Here is a 16693-nt window from a genome sequence, read left to right as displayed (position 1 = left end):
CCCCTCATGTTTTTTTTCATGACGACCAATAAAAAACGACAGTGTTACCCCTTATGTTTTTTTTCCTGACGACCAATAAAAAACAACAGTGTTAACCCTTATGTTTTTTTTCATAACGACCAATAAAAAACAACAGAGTTACCCCCAATGTTTTTTTTCATGACGACCAATAAAAAACAACAGTGTTACCCCTTATGTTTTTTTTCATGTCGACCACTAAAAAACGACAGTGTTACCCCTTATGTTTTTTTTCCTGACGACCAATAAAAAACAACAATGTTACCCCTTATGTTTTTTTTCATGACGACCAATAAAAAACCACAGTGTTACCCCTTATGTTTTTTTTCATGACGACCAATAAAAAACTACAGTGTTACCCCTTATGTTTTTTTTCAAAACGACCAATAAAAAACAACAGTGTTACCCCTTATGTTTTTTTTCATAACGACCAATAAAAAACAACAGTGTTACCCCTTATGTCTTTTTTCATGACGACCAATAAAAAACAACAGTGTTACCCCTTATGTTTTTTTTCATGTCGTCCAATAAAAAACAACAGTGTTACCCCTTATGTCTTTTTTCATGACGACCAATAAAAAACCACAGTGTTACCCCTTACATTTTTTTTCACGGCGACCAATAAAAAACCACAGTGTTACCCCTTATGTTTTTTTTCATAACGACCAATAAAAAACAACAGTGTTACCCCTTATGTCTTTTTTCATGACGACCAATAAAAAACAACAGTGTTACCCCTTATGTTTTTTTTCATGTCGTCCAATAAAAAACAACAGTGTTACCCCTTATGTCTTTTTTCATGACGACCAATAAAAAACCACAGTGTTACCCCTTACATTTTTTTTCACGGCGACCAATAAAAAACCACAGTGTTACCCCTCATGTTTTTTTTCATGACGACCATTAAAAAACAACAGTGTTACCCCTTATGTTTTTTTTCATGTCGACCACTAAAAAACGACAGTGTTACCCCTTATGTTTTTTTTCATGTCGACCACTAAAAAACGACAGTGTTACCCCTTTTTTTTTTTTTCCTGACGACCAATAAAAAACAACAGTGTTACCCCTTATGTTTTTTTTCATAACGACCAATAAAAAACAACAGAGTTACCCCCAATGTTTTTTTTCATGACGACCAATAAAAAACAACAGTGTTACCCCTTACGTTTTTTTTCATGTCGACCACTAAAAAACGACAGTGTTACCCCTTATGTTTTTTTTCCTGACGACCAATAAAAAACAACAATGTTACCCCTTATGTTTTTTTTCATGACGACCAATAAAAAACCACAGTGTTACCCCTTATGTTTTTTTTCATGACGACCAATAAAAAACTACAGTGTTACCCCTTATGTTTTTTTTCATAACGACCAAACAACAGTGTTACCCCTTATGTTTTTTTTCATGTCGTCCAATAAAAAACAACAGTGTTACCCCTTATGTCTTTTTTCATGACGACCAATAAAAAACAACAGTGTTACCCCTTATGTTTTTTTTCATGTCGTCCAATAAAAAACAACAGTGTTACCCCTTATGTCTTTTTTCATGACGACCAATAAAAAACCACAGTGTTACCCCTTAAAAAAAAATTCACGGCGACCAATAAAAAACAACAGTGTTACCCCTTATGTTTTTTTTCATGTCGACCAATAAAAAACGACAGTGTTACCCCTTGTGATTTTTTTGACAAAGACAACAGTGTTACCCCTTATGTTTTTTTTTATGACGACCAATAAAAAATAACAGTGTTACCCCTTATGTTTTTTTTCATGTCGACCACTAAAAAACGACAGTGTTACCCCTTATGTTTTTTTTCATGTCGACCAATAAAAAACGACAGTGTTACCCCTTATGTTTTTTTTCCTGACGACCAATAAAAAACAACAATGTTACCCCTTATGTTTTTTTTCATGTCGACCAATAAAAAACCACAGTGTTACCCCTTATGTTTTTTTTCATGACGACCAATAAAAAACAACAGTGTTACCCCTTATGTTTTTTTTCATGTCGACCAATAAAAAACAACAGTGCTACCCCTCATGTTTTTTTTCATGACGACCAATAAAAAACAACAGTGTTACCCCTTATGTTTTTTTTCATGTCGACCGATAAAAAACGACAGTGTTACCCCTTATGTTTTTTTTCATGACGACCAATAAAAAACAACAGTGTTACCCCTTATGTTTTTTTTCATGTCGACCGATAAAAACGACAGTGTTACCCCTTATGTTTTTTTTCATGACGACCAATAAAAAACAACAGTGTTACCTCTTATGTTTTTTTTCATGACGACGAATAAAAAACGACAGCGTTACCCCTTGTGTTTTTTTTCATGACGACCAAAGAAAAACAACAGTGTTGCTACCTATGTTTTATTTTAAAAATATCGACAGTGTTACCCCTTATGTTTATTTCATGACGGCCGATATAAAAACAACGGAGTTACCCCTAATGTTTTTTCCATGTTGACCAATAAATAACGACAGTATTACCCCTATCGATTATTTTGCAGGTATCCGAACCTGAACTGTTTAGAGTGTTTACCACCAAACTTAGCAATGCACCATCAAGACACTGAAAGAAGACAACACAATGGTTATACTTGACTTCATAATTCGCATGAAATAGAGATAAGAGACTTCCAACAGAGGAAGTTAACCGGACTTGAACCCCGGTCTCCAGGGGTTTTACTCACAGCTCTCTCCACTTCCCACTGAGAATGGTAATTCAAAATTGCCTGTGGTTACATATGACAGTGCAATTGACATGATAGCATTACGTTTAAAATTAAAGATATTGTGTTTTCCACAGAAATTGAGCCGCGGTCTCCAGTGGGTTAGGCAGAGTGCACTCCACTGCACTACTGAGGTGATGCCAATACACAATAATCAATCATCAATAAAGAGGATATACATGACATTAAAATGTATGTGTGTAGTTCTATTATTTCCCTTATGTTGTTTTTTTTTGTATAATTTTATCATACAACATGATTTTTCATTAAATTATTGACATCCACCCTTTTTATGATATTTATCATATTATCGTTTCATTTTATTCAGAACATTGTCTGTGTAGGCTGACGTATGCTATGATGCACAACGCAAAACTGTCCATAGCTGAATATGGTATTATGCTGATTTTACATAAGCATGTTGGTGTTCAACATCTGTTGTAGTGAACATTCAACTGTTCTAAAATGTTGCTGCCATATTATTAGACATGTTGAATATTATCGTTTTAATTCTGGAATCCCGCACGTAAACTGGTTGGCAAAAAAAGAGCAAAGACGGACGGTTCACTTGACGGGGAAACCGTCACTTTCCTCATATCAGACAACTGATATTATCAATTTTATTTTCTGCTCTTCTCTTCAAACAAACCAATAAAAAAAATAATAATAAAGAAAAGACAAATATTATGTCTCCTCCATTTCGGACACTTTGCGCTTCCTCGGGATACCGAAGATAGGTGGTAGAGTTCCTCTTGCCATCTCTCAGCCCTCCTCCGTGAAATGAGCAAACCGTCTGCAATGACTGCATAAACACACACACACACACACACACACACACACACACACACACACACACACACACACACACACACACACACACACACACACACACACACACACACACACACACACACACACACACACACACACACACACACACACACACACGCACACACAAATAGTTTTTGTAGGTCATTGTTACGGTTGTGTTAATATTGGAATTCACAGCTTCAGAAGAACTATACCCTTCAGTATGGAGATTCTCCTACAAAGTGGAGCACCACCACTTCCTGAGATGTGTTATGTCATGCTGTGGAAGATAACAGTATATCAGTCAGAATTAACTTCCAAAGACTGCAATGAGAGTAGACTGGTTTATACTCGACTACATCATAATTTTGCATTAACTTTAGCCATTTCATTTTCGTATATTTTCCTTTGTATATATTTGTATGTATCTAGTATACTATTTGAAATTTTGTTGAGATAAATAAGTTGCATGTAATTATATTTAAAGTGTTTGCTATCGTGGATAAATAAGTTAGCTTAAGGAAGTGGCGTCCCTATGCTGTTTTATTCAGGGCTAAAGCCTCGGATGTTATTTAATTAGCCCCGAATATGTAAATAAAAATAAATAATAATAATAATAATAATAATCATAAACATTTATAAGTAGCCTAGTCGTGATAGACATAGTCCTTCTGGCAAGAGAATAAACAGCAACCTGTGTTTGTGTGTGTGTGTGTGTGTGTGTGTGTGTGTGTGTGTGTGTGTGTGTGTGTGTGTGTGTGTGTGTGTGTGTGTGTGTGTGTGTGTGTGTGTGTGTGTGTGTGTGTGTTGTGTGTTTGTGGGGGGGGGGGTATCTATATAGTTTGTATCTATATTAAGTTAATCTTTGGTGTGTGTCTATTTGGTGTGTTTATCTTTATCGTGTTTATCTATATGGTGTGTAACTATGATGTGTGCGTATCTATATGGTGTATACCTATGGTGTGTGCGTGTATATTGTGGCATCCCGCCACTTAAACCTCGGCCCGGACCAGCCCGAGGGTTGGTCCTGGATGGCCGATACCACCGTCACCCACCAGCCGGCGACGGAGAGCACCGACCGAACCCCAATCAGCGGGATTGGGGGACACCTGGCCGAAAGCCGAGGAGCCATGTTAAAAGGAGCACGAGGACTGACATTTGGGGAGACTAGGAACGGGAGCGAGGAAGGAGGAAGCGCTCGGGTCCGCGAGCGGCTAGAGGCCCACGGAGGCCCTAGAGACTGTGAGTGTAATGTATTGTCTCAGATATATGCAATAAATGCTGAATGAGGCTTTAACCCTCACTGCCAAGCGTGGTTTATACGTGGAACCCGGCTCATTGGGAGAACGGGGTGCCACAATATATATATGGTTTGTATCTGTCGTTTGTGTGTGCATATGGTTTTTATCTATATGTTGTGTGTATCAATATTGTATGTGAATCTATGTGTATCTGTGGTGTGTGTGTGGATATGGTGTGAATCTATATGGTGTATTGTGTGTGTCTGTATGATGTTTGTCTGTAGTGTGTGTGTGTGTGTGTGTGTGTTAACGTGTGTGGTGGTAGGCGATGACTCCAGTTTAACCAGTGAATGAGTCTCTCTGGTCTCTTTGATGAAAGCTTCCTTCTCACTTTCAAACACACACACACACACACACACACACACACACACACACACACACACACACACACTCGCGCACACAGTAAGGTGAATTGAAAGAAGACTTTCTGCGTTTTGAAGTTTGAATCTAAATCAGTCAAATCAGACTCATCCCTTTAATTAAAACGAGGGAGGTCATTTAAGATCAAACACGGAGCTGAAATAGCCTCTCACTGTTGCCAAGAATACCACAGGGTGCCGAACCTGCATTATAGTTGTACTAATTGGCTCACCTGCCGCAGCTCGCCTGAATATAAATCCCTGATAATGTGTGAAGGAAATCGGGGATTGTGGTGGCTTAACTCTCATTTGAAATTTGGACCATGAGTTAACTGTTCCATCCTTCAAAGGTCGATCATGGATATTTAACTGCAGTTCTGTGAGTATCCCAACTTAACCATGAAGATGAACTGCAAACTGTAAGTCATTAATTCCTCATTATTCTTGGGCACATTGATGTATTTTGGCTTCCTGGTGAGTTAACCTGTTACCTGAAGGTTGATCTGAGTATGAATGATGTTTTATTTGTTCATGGGTTACTTAGGTGTTTGGTTTATGTTGGTTTTAATGATTTGTTAAAAAGGTTACAGGCTCCTAGTTATTGTTGTGAGCTGGAGTAATGGATTGGGTTCTGATATCTTCAGTCTTCTTTCATTCTACTCTCCTGAGCTCTGCATCTTCATCACATGAGTGTTACTTTACTGATGAGGGTGTGGTCTGAGTGAGCAGAGGTACATACTGGGATACAGAGCTGTCTACAGGTCTGCAGACACTCAGGGGAAACCGGGTGTTTGAGAAACTGTTGTGACGTCAGTTACATGGACTGGAATGTTCTTAAAGATGGAGACAGGGATTCAGAAGGAGAAACGCCAGGGGGAGATGAGGCGGCTCCTCATCTCAACGACTGAAACACGACTTCAGTCTGACACAGAACCATGGAACACATTCAACAGTCCCCTCCAGGCATCGTGACTCCTCAGGAACAGTTTCATTTCCAAGAAGGTCTTATTTGGGGCCATCCCCATATGGATCCTGCTCCTCAAGAGCCACCCCCTCCACTGGGTGGTCTTCTGAACAGATGACCTCCTTCCTGTTCTCAGGCTGACTAAAGCTGCACCATTTGCATCTGTGAAGGCCCCTCATTCAGGAAACCACTGGACTACAAAGACATGACTTCAGAGACGTTGAATCAACCTGGGACACATTTTGGAGACGCCAAGCATAATCCATCACCAATGTGGGACGCCACTGAAGAATGTTGTACATAATTTACGTCTCTGGAGATATTGGTTGTTCTGTTATGGGTGCCCTGGCAGGAGAGCTGGGGGGGGGGGGGGTGATGGAATGTTATTTGGCATGAGGTTTTTACCCTGCGTGTGTGCGTGTGTGCGTGTGCGTGTGTGTGAGCATCGCTAGGGTTCTACTGTGTGTGTGTCCCACTCACACCTGGCATGGGGTTCTATGTGCCTGTCCTGGGTTCTAAGTGTGTGTGTCCGGCTTGCTTTGACAGTGATAATGTTCATACGGGGGTCTGTGTGATTGGCTTGGGATATTGGAATGGTCATCTAAATCATACCTGATGGACGGCCACACGTTTACTTAAGGGCCTCCAGTAGACATGAAGAGATCTGAGCCACGCTCCGGAGCGAGATCCAACACACTGGGAAGGAAGGAGAGTATCCAACTCAAGTGTAAAAGGATGCAAGCGGCGTGTTCAGATCAGTGACTTCAAACTAGGACTACACCAATCAGGATCAATGGAGGATGGACACCAAAAGGAATTCCACAAGGAGAGCCTGACGTTGGAAAGGGACCTCAATGGATATTCAAGACGACCTTCAGACCTGTAATGAGACGGCTCTTCCTACCTGGCTGGATTGATGGAGAGCCCTGTGGATCTTGTCTTGCTCTCAGTTGCACGTCTTCTCAGGCTGAACTGTATTTGTTTCGGACAGGACTAGCTGGACGATTGGTTCCCTTAAATCAGAACCAATCCGGGTACTCCAGCTAGTGTGCTCTTCGAGCTGAAGTTGTGCTCTTCAGCTGAGGAGGTAAGGAAACCTTCACTGGGGCTTCAAGGTGTAAAGTGGAGAATGTTTTAAAGTGTTCCATGGTACTCTGTTGAAGACTATTGTTGTGTTCCACTGGCTGAGAGGAAGAACCCTCACATCTTCCTCTTGGCCTTTCTCCTCTGAGAATCCTGGCACCATCTTGAAGGCTATTCCAGCTCATGTAACTGATGTCACGACAGATTCTCAACCACTTGGTTTCTCCTGAGGGGCGTGTCTATGGAACTGAAGACTTCAGACAGCACTGTATCCCAGCATGCATCTCTGCTCACTCAGACCACACCCCCATGAGTAGGATGCAACACTCTAGTGATAGCGATGTAGAGTTTTATAAGTAACGAGGGAGCAGACTAAGGTGATTAGAACACAATGGAATGTCAAGTCTGTAAATCTTTAAACCATGAAGATGGTTGGATAGGTCAGGACTCAGGCTTCTTTTTATTATGGGCAGTCCTTTCACTCAGATGCCCACTTCTCACTGGACCTGTACATGTGTTGGCTGGCTGGCATTATTTGCTGTTGGTGATGAGGCGGTCAGGGTGACGTTGCAGGGCTATGGTCGGCTCTCTGTGAGCTCAACGTTTAGATTTGCTCTGTATGGTTTGTACCCTGAATAATCTAGATAATTGTAAAATATAGACACGGTTTTGTATTGAATGATTCCAGGATTTTAGGTTTAAGGTTGTTGTGGGACATACATGGTAGTTTGGTTCTTCGTATGGTTTTGAGTGATATAACTTGTACACACTGGGTGCATAATAATGTAAAGGTACACTGAATAGTAGTAATTACCAACAGCAACAAACAGATCTCCTCAAGGTAAGTCTGTTGGCTGTGTTTAAATGAAGACCATCGCTGGACTTCAGGATCTTCCTCCGTTCAGCTCAAGGTGAGGCGCTGGTTCTGTTTTTTCGTTGGTTGGTTCCGGCCGGAATGTTCGGATTCCAGTCGGACGGTTTGTGCTTCCCGCCGTGGAAGGTTCTGAGTGCGGTCACTTGATTTTAGTCCCAATGGTTAGCATAGAACGTTGTAGTCTTGACAACCTTAAGAAACCACCTAGCAGTTAGTTGGACGGGAGTCCCCTGAGGGAATCTGGAGGAACGGTTTCCATTGAGAATTGTTGCCCCCTATCTTAAACAACTTAAGTTTGGTATTAAATACATACTGAGACGTACGTCGTACAATATGTTGATAATTTCCGATGGTTGCGCCGTACTTTTAACCACGATGACATGACGGGACTTTCACTACGTACAAAACAGCGTTCTACTTGCGGGCCCATTTTTGACATCAGGGAAGGCTGAAAATCATTTCAAGGTGGAAGATAATTTGACATTTCTTCAACGGAACCCAGCACCTGAATATGGCTGAGTATATTTGATTTAATATTGATACTGCTTAGTGTTCTTTGTTACTTCAGCTTTTGTACGTTCTAAATATCTGCTATCATTAATTGCCACAGAAGTTAAACCATACCCAATGGAATGACATTAAACCACGACTTTGGTGCAGAGTTACGAACTGGATAATATCAAAGCTAAAATAATGGCTGTCATTCCCACATGTTACAGTAGAAGATACTTTCGAACTGTACAAGGTTAAAAAGGTAACATGTAGTTTGTCCCAAGGTGTCTGCCTCCTCACCCAGAGTAAGACCTCCACCTCCTCAACCAGAGCCAGACCTCCACCTCCTGTCAGAAGTCCTCCAGAACAGGTCAATGCTCTGTGTGAGTAGAGTCTTCTCGGGTCAGTTTCAATGCATGGCCTGAACCACTTCTTTAAACTTGTGGACTGCTCCGTCTTCATTCCCAAAAACGGGATGCTCATGTCTGGTCTCAAGTCTTTTCTAGCCTTGAGTTATAAAATAATGTTTCGGAAGAGTCAATTAAGTTAATTGTTGGGCAAATGCTGATATAAACCTGCTGCTGTAGCTGAAAGGCGAGGCTGAGAGGCTGGGGACCGGAGGCTTGTGGTGCCAGGGTGGACCGGAGACTGAGGCTGGAGACCAGGGGCCTGCAGCACCGGACCAGAGGGTAACCATCACCAAGCTCATCTGAAACACTAAAATCCACGGTAGTTTAGGTCTGGTTTTGATCATCTTATGATTTTAAATCTGTGCCCAGCTATGATTTAAGTTAATTCATACGGGGGTTATGCAAGAGTCATATGAGCCATTAATGTTACTAGTTCTGCTACGACCGTAGTGGATGAATTGCTGAACGCGACAATCTGAAGACGTTGTGTAATTTAAGTGTTTAAATTTGTCTTCCATTTTACAAGTGAACCTCAGATGCAGGAGGTGGGGTGTGTTGTGTCCCCAGGTGATTTACTGCTGAGACCATCTGTGTTTGTAACCAGACCAGGAATCCATGGCTGAAGGAGCTGATGGAGGAGCCGTGCTGACGGAGCTGATGGAGGAGCCGTGCTGACGGAGCTGATGGAGGAGCCGTTCTGAAGGAGCTGATGGAGGAGTCATGCTGAAGGCCCTGCATTGTGGAGGAGCTGGTGGAGGCCCTGCCTGGTGAAGGACGTCTGTCGTGGGGTAGATGGAGCTTGACTCTGAAGTGATCATCACACTCACTGCCACTTCTCGTAGAATACTGCTACCACAAACTACCGACATTTGTACCATATATACCAGACGACTACAGCTGTTTTACCACATGTTGAAGCAAGACTTCCGCTGTTTGTTCCAGACCAGGACTCTGTCTGAGGAGTGCTGCTGGAGGAGCTGAGACGCTGGAGGACGACTAGGAATCGACCAACAAGGATTCCTCGTAAGTTTGTATTTACTTACATGGTTGACTTAAAGGGCTGTTACTTTGACATGCGTTAACCAACTACCGTTGTGTTTTCTTACTAGAATGTGTTGCTGGTTGGGGAGCCGTGAATCTGGAGGATGACCATCACTCTACCAACAAGGATTGTAAGTTTGTATTAACCAAACAAACTGGAAATAAAGGGCTTAAAAATAAGACGAACTACATGTTTATTACCAGACTTTAGGGCCAGACTCGCGCTGTTTGTTCCAGACCAGGACTCTGGCTGAGGAGAGCTGATGGAGGAGCCAAGACTCTGGAGGACGACATCACTCCACCAACCAGGATCCTCGTAAGGATCCTGCCTAAAGGAAGTTTGCCTAAAATAAACAGAGTAGACTTGTTGTAACGCAGGATTAGTTTGTCTGGTACAAGTTACGGAATACTATTGTGGTTGTTTACCAGACAAACTACAGCTGCTACTTTGTTACGCGCCATTAGAGCCCAACTACTCCTGTGTTTTTGACCTTACATTAGAGACAAACTACTACCGTGTTGGTTACCTGATATTAGAGCCCAACTACTCCTGTTTGTTACCTTACATTAGAGACAAACTAATACTGTGTTTGTTACCTGATATTAGAGCCCAACTACTACTGTGCTTGTTACCTTTCATTAGAGAAAAACTACTACTGTGTTTGTTACCTTACATTAGAGACAAATTACGTTTGTAACCAGAACAGGAATCTGGAGGACTGATGGAGAAGCCGTACATCTGGAAGGCAAATCCTGAGGACCACCAGGACTCTACCATCAAGGATACATTCAAGTTTGCATTATCTGGACATAGTGGACTAGGTAGGGGGTTGGGGGTTCAACTCTCAAACCAATGGTGCCGGGTTCAAGTCCCCAGAATACAGTGATGTGTCCTTGAGCAAGGCGCCCTAAAGCCTGCCTGCTCCTTAATGACTTATCTTTGGTTCAGATAATGTTGCATCTTTTGAATATTGAACCTAATTAATGTCCTTGTTTGGTCCGGGCAGACGCACCTGAGCTGAACCTCACCTGATCCTGTTTGGTCGGGGGTAGACACACCCTGAGCTAAACCCGCCCTGATCCTGACATCCGGCTGGTCCCGTCTCCTCAGTTCATCTGAGCCTCGTCCTCCAGAAGACCTGCTGAGCTCAGCAGTCTGAGGCTGATGGATCAATGACCTCCAGTGGGAGTGATCTTCTTGACACCACATGTAACCACACGTAACCGTAACGTCTTTCCCTCACGTCTGTCACTAACCTCACTACTTCACTACTCTCTACTGCTTCCTCTTTTCTTCCTTCTCTGTGGTTCAAACCTTTACACTGAAGGCGCGTCTTCCTGCCCTCAGAGGGTTTAGCGTTAGGGTTGAGAGTCAGGGTTTAGAGTCAGGGACAGAGCTGGTCAGGGAGGACTGCTTTTACACAAACCTCTTCACTTGCTTTCGGAATGGTGGTGACATTTTGAAAAGATTAATTTGGGAAAATGTTTTCCTCTGCTTTCCTTTACAAAATTGTATTAAACTTCTGTCAAGTGTTTTTGTTTATATATTAAAATCCCACATTGACTTCTACGTGTTTGGTGCGGTTCATTTAATTGTCCTTTAACTTGGTTAATGTCAAGCTAAACTCCTGCAATACATTTAATATACATGATTGTTATTCAGCAATGTTCACATAATCCATTTTGTAAAAATATGAAACCTCCATATTACTACTAAATTCAAGCCTATTCATGTATTTAACAATGTACGTATTGCCCCGCAGGCCATTCACTGCTACTACAACACGTTCAATCCACCAACCCGTCTCACATCAATGTACTATGGTTCAAACGGAAAATGTAGTTTGGTGTGAGACTGTTGTCCAGCAGAGGGAGCTATCATACACCTTAATTATACATGAATGTCTGTGTATTTGCATTTTAAAATCTTCATGGGCTGGTCTAGTTTGTCTGCAAATAACTCTGCCTCCAGCAACAGGATTGGTCGAAACATATGAAGTGAAAGAAATAAAAGCCCGGTTCACGAGATCTGAGGTCAGCTGCGGTCAGATTTTGGATCATGAATGTATTGAGTGAACGACGTCTGAGCTAAATATTAACCACCTGGAACTTGGTTTCCTTGAGCTCGGAGGACGGCAGGACACGTGTTTACCTGGTCGATTAGGCCCTGAACGCAGACCCTGAATCCAGACATCCTAATCACAGACCCTGTGTTTAATTAGCCCCGAATATAATTGGGTTAAAAAAATAAAATAAAAAATATAGTAGGCCTATAGCCTAGTCTAGATAGTCCTTCTGGCAAGAGAATAAACATAACCTTTTTACCACCTCAAATGAATTAACCTATCCTATCCCCAGTCAGATGTGTGTGTGTGTAAAGTCTTTCTCACTTGTATTAATTTTACTCTGAAATTACTTGAATGGAACTTTCGACATTTGGGGATAAGCAGCACAGCAGTCAGGTAGCTATTTTAAGCTATAATAAACTGCGCATTTTGTTTATTTAGGTGAAGCATTATGAAAAAATGTTGTTCATGCAAAATAAAGCATAGAAATCATTTTGGCATTTTCATTTTCCGTCTGGGCTAAGCCCCGGATGTTTATGAAACCTAGAAACACCCCTGGCTAAAGGAGTGGACCCAAAAACTCATTTCACAAACGCATGTTTTTGCATTAGCCAGTGACGTCAGTGGGGGTGGCAATTGGAATCAAGTGACAGCACTTGGACGTTGGATGTCCATGTCCTACAAGCCGCAGCGAGACATTAGGACAAGCCCATAAGGCGAAGCCTAGACGGCGTAGCCTACATGAAATAGAACACCCCTGGCTAAAGGAGTGGACCCAAAAACTCATTTCACAAACGCATGTTTTTGCATTAGCCAGTGACGTCAGTGGGGGTGGCAATTGGAATCAAGTGACAGCACTTGGACGTTGGATGTCCATGTCCTACAAGCCGCAGCGAGACATTATAGCTATAACTGTATCGACAACTCGAGCCACTAGAGGCTGCTAATGCCGCATGATAAGTCCTCTCGCTAAATGATAAGCAACACGTGTCTTTCATCTGATATTTTTAGCCAGAGATTATTGCTTCCTTATTGTTCGTTTTTTGGGGTTTGGGGTTTTGGATTATTATCAGAAAAGAAAAGACGATGACACAAATACTATATGAACCATGATCCAAGAGCAAATTGATTACTGTAAAAATAAAGATACATAGAATATAATAGAAAATACATATACAATACCATACATATAATTTATCTATAGTGAACCAAACAAACATTTTGACTGGCATTACATTTCTTTTTGTATAACTGTCAATAAATTAACTATACCTATTTCCTCCAAAAACACGTATTTATTTGTATTTACTATTCATATATATTATTACTTAATGCATATCATATATTAATATGTATCATCCCAAAAAAAAAAAAAATTGACCAACCATCTATTGATGTCTTTGAGGTCCATTTTATTGTCAGCCATCTAAACTGTAATTCAGTGGGCAATTTGATTGACGCCAAATCAGAAGGGGCGGGGCTTAGGACATGCGTCGGTACGGAAGGCTAGGTGGTAGGAGGAAGCAGACGACACAATGGCAGAAGAAACCCTCGGTGAGCTCTTCAACTATATGAACAGAAGTTACTGACATGCAAAACCACATTGGTAGACTATCAATTAATTTAGCATTTCTCTGAACGTATGGTTCTTTTTGTGAAGATTCTTTGGTCTACCTATTGTGAATATTCTTGTGGTAAACTAGTAATGAAAGACGAGGAGTAACGTTAGAGCCACACTTTGCAAAAGTGTAATGTTGAAAGGGCATTGGCAAAGTATCTCTGCTTTTCGTATAAACTGATTTATTGTTCATTTTAACTCATACTATATAAAAAGATTAATGCAATTATACGTTTGTTTTAATTTTAGTCCTACCAGTTGTACATGAGACAGCTACTTCCTGGTTTCCCTTTGTTCTTAAAGGGACAAGCCTCTTTAGGAAAAGCATTTTTTTTATCTGGTCCGGGTAGGGGATACAAAAACGAAATAATGATAATAATATAACACATAAATTGTTAGTTATAAAGTAACATATATCCATCATGTATCCGTGACCCTCCAGGTGCATTAGCCATAGCGAAGATCGCCCTAGCGGGCGCCGCGGCAGGGTTTGCCTTGGGGGACGCGGCGCTGATGGCGGTGGACCCTGGCCTGATCGCCGACGGCCCTCTGGGCAGCGCCACGGGCCTGGCCATGGTGGCGGGCAAGGTGGGCTCCACGGGCGTGGCCGGCGTGATGGCGAGCCTCGTGTTCGCCGCCACCTTCTTCTCCCTGGGCTTCGGCTTCAACCTCGCCTCCCTGCTGATGTCCACCCTGGCGCGGTGCGGCACGCCACACGACGGCCGTCTGACGGACGGCGCGGCCGGAGCCTTCACCGCCGTGGGGGCGGTGGCGGCCGGCTTACTGGGCGGCCTGGCCCCAGCGTGGTGCCTCCTGGGGGCCGGGTGCATGCTGGTGCTGTCGACGTACGTCCGGACGGACGTGAACGAGACGGCCACCGCCCTGCTGGTCATCTACGTCACGCTGCACGCCAACGCCGTGCTGGGCCGCATGGGCGTCCTGCTGGGGCTGTTCGCCACGGCCATGAGCGTCTCGTTCATCGTGGGCCTCCGCAAGTTCCTGAGGCAGCGCTGGGCGCCCCCGCCGCCGTCGGACCGCCGGCCCGGCGGCCTGCTGGGGAAGCTGTCGCTGAGCGTGGTGGTCGTGGCCTTTCTGGGCTTCCCCATCGGCCTGGGCATCGGCGGGAAACCCGTGGTCGAGGCGGGCGCCGATGGAGCTGCGGCGGCGGCGGCGGGCGGGGAGGCGGAGGTGGCGTTGCTGCTGGAGGCGGTGTTCTGGGTGGGGGTCCTATTCGCCCCCCTGCTGGGCGCCTCCCTGGGCACCATGGGCGCCGTGGGCCTGGGGACCAAGGGCGCGGCCCGCACGGCCATGGCGGCGGCGGCGGCGTCCTGCCTCGCCCTGGGCGTGGTCCTCCCGGCCTGCACGGGGGCGGGGTCCCGCAGCTGCCTGGGGGGGATCCTGGGGGCGGCGGCGGCCACGGGGCTGGCCCTGGCGGCGTCCCGCGTGGCGTTGAAGGCGGAGCACCGGGCCACCAACGTGGTCCACGGCGCCGTGGTCGCCGGGGTGATGCTGGGCGTGGGGTACGCGTCGTGGTCGTCGGCGGCGCCGTGGTGCCAGCTCCTGGCGTCGGCCCTCACCGTGTCCCTCGTCGCCACCATGGCGTTCTTCTGCGGGGCCCCCAGGAGCCCCTTTAACCTGCAGTACGGGCCGGGCACGGGCGCAGACCTGATGAGGCAGCTCGGCAAGGAGACGGTTTCCACGGGAGCGGCGCCGTTCGGGGCCGGGGCCCTCGGGGCCGCCGCGCTGGGCACGGCGGCCCTCGGGAGCCTGGGGGCGGTGGGCGTGGCCATCGCCGTCGCGCTGGCGCTCGGAAAGACTCTGAAGAGCATGGCGGAGCAGCCGGTGAAGGCTGCGGCGGCCACGCACGACGACTGAGGGACGGGCGGACGGTTGGGCTGTTGGGACTGGAACGAACCAATAGGTCTGAGAATGAGGGGGAGACCACGCACTTGTTAAACGCACGGTCGCACTCACACACACAATATTTGTGTTTGATTGTTTGTTTGTCTTTGTGACGATGCATGTACACGCTTTTAAGCTTTAATTTGTTTTCAAATAAAATTATTATTGTTATTCTTCACGTGAGAATAAACGAAAAAGAAGGAAATCATCTGTTATTTTTGTGAAAATCTAAATCGAGGGAAGAATTTATATATTGCTGGATACTATTCGAATCAAGGATACCATTAGCGATAACGATACTAATGCTTACTCACTTATTAAATTGGTAACTTATAAAATAAATATGTAAGATTCAAATATAACGGTAGAAGGTAGAACCTCTAAATTTCACTTTTCTATTACAATGCTTCTAGTTCCTCTCTAGAGTCTAGAGAGGAACTAGAAGCATGTTGTCTGGCAGTTTGAAACCAAACTGCCAGAAGGCAAGTGGGTCTAGAGTCGAGACCCACTTGCCTTCTGGCAGTTTGGTTTCAACATGGCAACAGTATCAGAGGTCTTGTTATTTGAGACAAGTTGGTGTGGGGCGGGGGTTGACAAGAGGGGCGGGGGGAGAGGAGAGAAGGAGCAAAGAGACAAACATAACCCTTGAGCCGAATTAACACCTGATGTGTTTAGCTGTAGAGATACTCAACGATATCCTTCTCTAAGCATCAGGGAAACAACAATTTTTTACTACGGTACGCTTTTCGGTTATTGCAACATTTTATTTGAGACTAATCGTTTTTTCTTTACAAAGACGGTGGAAGAAGAAGTCAAGTGATTGGATATCAAACTGAAGTCTGTCCAACAATTGTTACATTTTAAGAGGCAGCCATGAAATTACTGTTTACTTTATTTATTTTTTAACTTGAATACTATGGGGGACTGCACCTTTTCAACGTCTTTCACAGAGCTGTTGAATATTATTGCACACGCTATTCCACATGTAGGCTAATTAAGACCAAAAGCAGTCATCACAATG

General features: G+C 44.0%; 2 protein-coding genes and 1 long non-coding RNA gene across 17 annotated transcripts in view; all 3 read left to right on the top strand.

The window, feature by feature from the left end:
• Positions 1 to 5984: 5984 nt before the first annotated feature.
• Positions 5985 to 11656, top strand: LOC132450038 (uncharacterized). Of its 15 annotated transcripts, none has more exons than XR_009523768.1 (9): positions 8409 to 9005; positions 9223 to 9324; positions 9655 to 9687; positions 9749 to 9833; positions 9988 to 10068; positions 10155 to 10217; positions 10291 to 10402; positions 10766 to 10908; positions 11094 to 11296. It is a non-coding gene; the product is annotated as an uncharacterized LOC132450038 (long non-coding RNA). The 15 variants fall into 15 exon arrangements; XR_009523767.1 differs by having other exon boundaries at positions 9650 to 9687; XR_009523764.1 differs by having other exon boundaries at positions 9650 to 9713.
• A 1974-nt stretch (positions 11657 to 13630) lies between these two features.
• On the top strand, positions 13631 to 15877 carry LOC132449831 (elastin-like). Its single transcript, XM_060041657.1, has 2 exons — positions 13631 to 13706; positions 14213 to 15877. Exons 1-2 carry the CDS (start codon positions 13688 to 13690, stop codon positions 15643 to 15645), a joined length of 1452 nt encoding a protein of 483 aa, XP_059897640.1. The 5' UTR covers positions 13631 to 13687; the 3' UTR covers positions 15646 to 15877.
• Positions 15878 to 16308: 431 nt separating this feature from the next.
• The window catches only part of LOC132450182 (adenylate cyclase type 3-like), a 13507-nt gene continuing 13122 nt past the window's right edge, over positions 16309 to 16693 (top strand). The window contains exon 1 of the mRNA XM_060042215.1: positions 16309 to 16693. This exon is cut by the window's right edge and continues 820 nt beyond it. The gene's annotated coding sequence lies outside the window, so the exon portion shown is untranslated.

Source organism: Gadus macrocephalus, chromosome 21, assembly GCF_031168955.1.
Source record: "Gadus macrocephalus chromosome 21, ASM3116895v1".
In the NCBI taxonomy this organism is placed as follows: domain Eukaryota; kingdom Metazoa; phylum Chordata; class Actinopteri; order Gadiformes; family Gadidae; genus Gadus; species Gadus macrocephalus.
The sequence above is the reverse complement of the archived record's forward strand: the minus strand, read 5'-3'. Positions and strand labels throughout refer to the sequence as shown.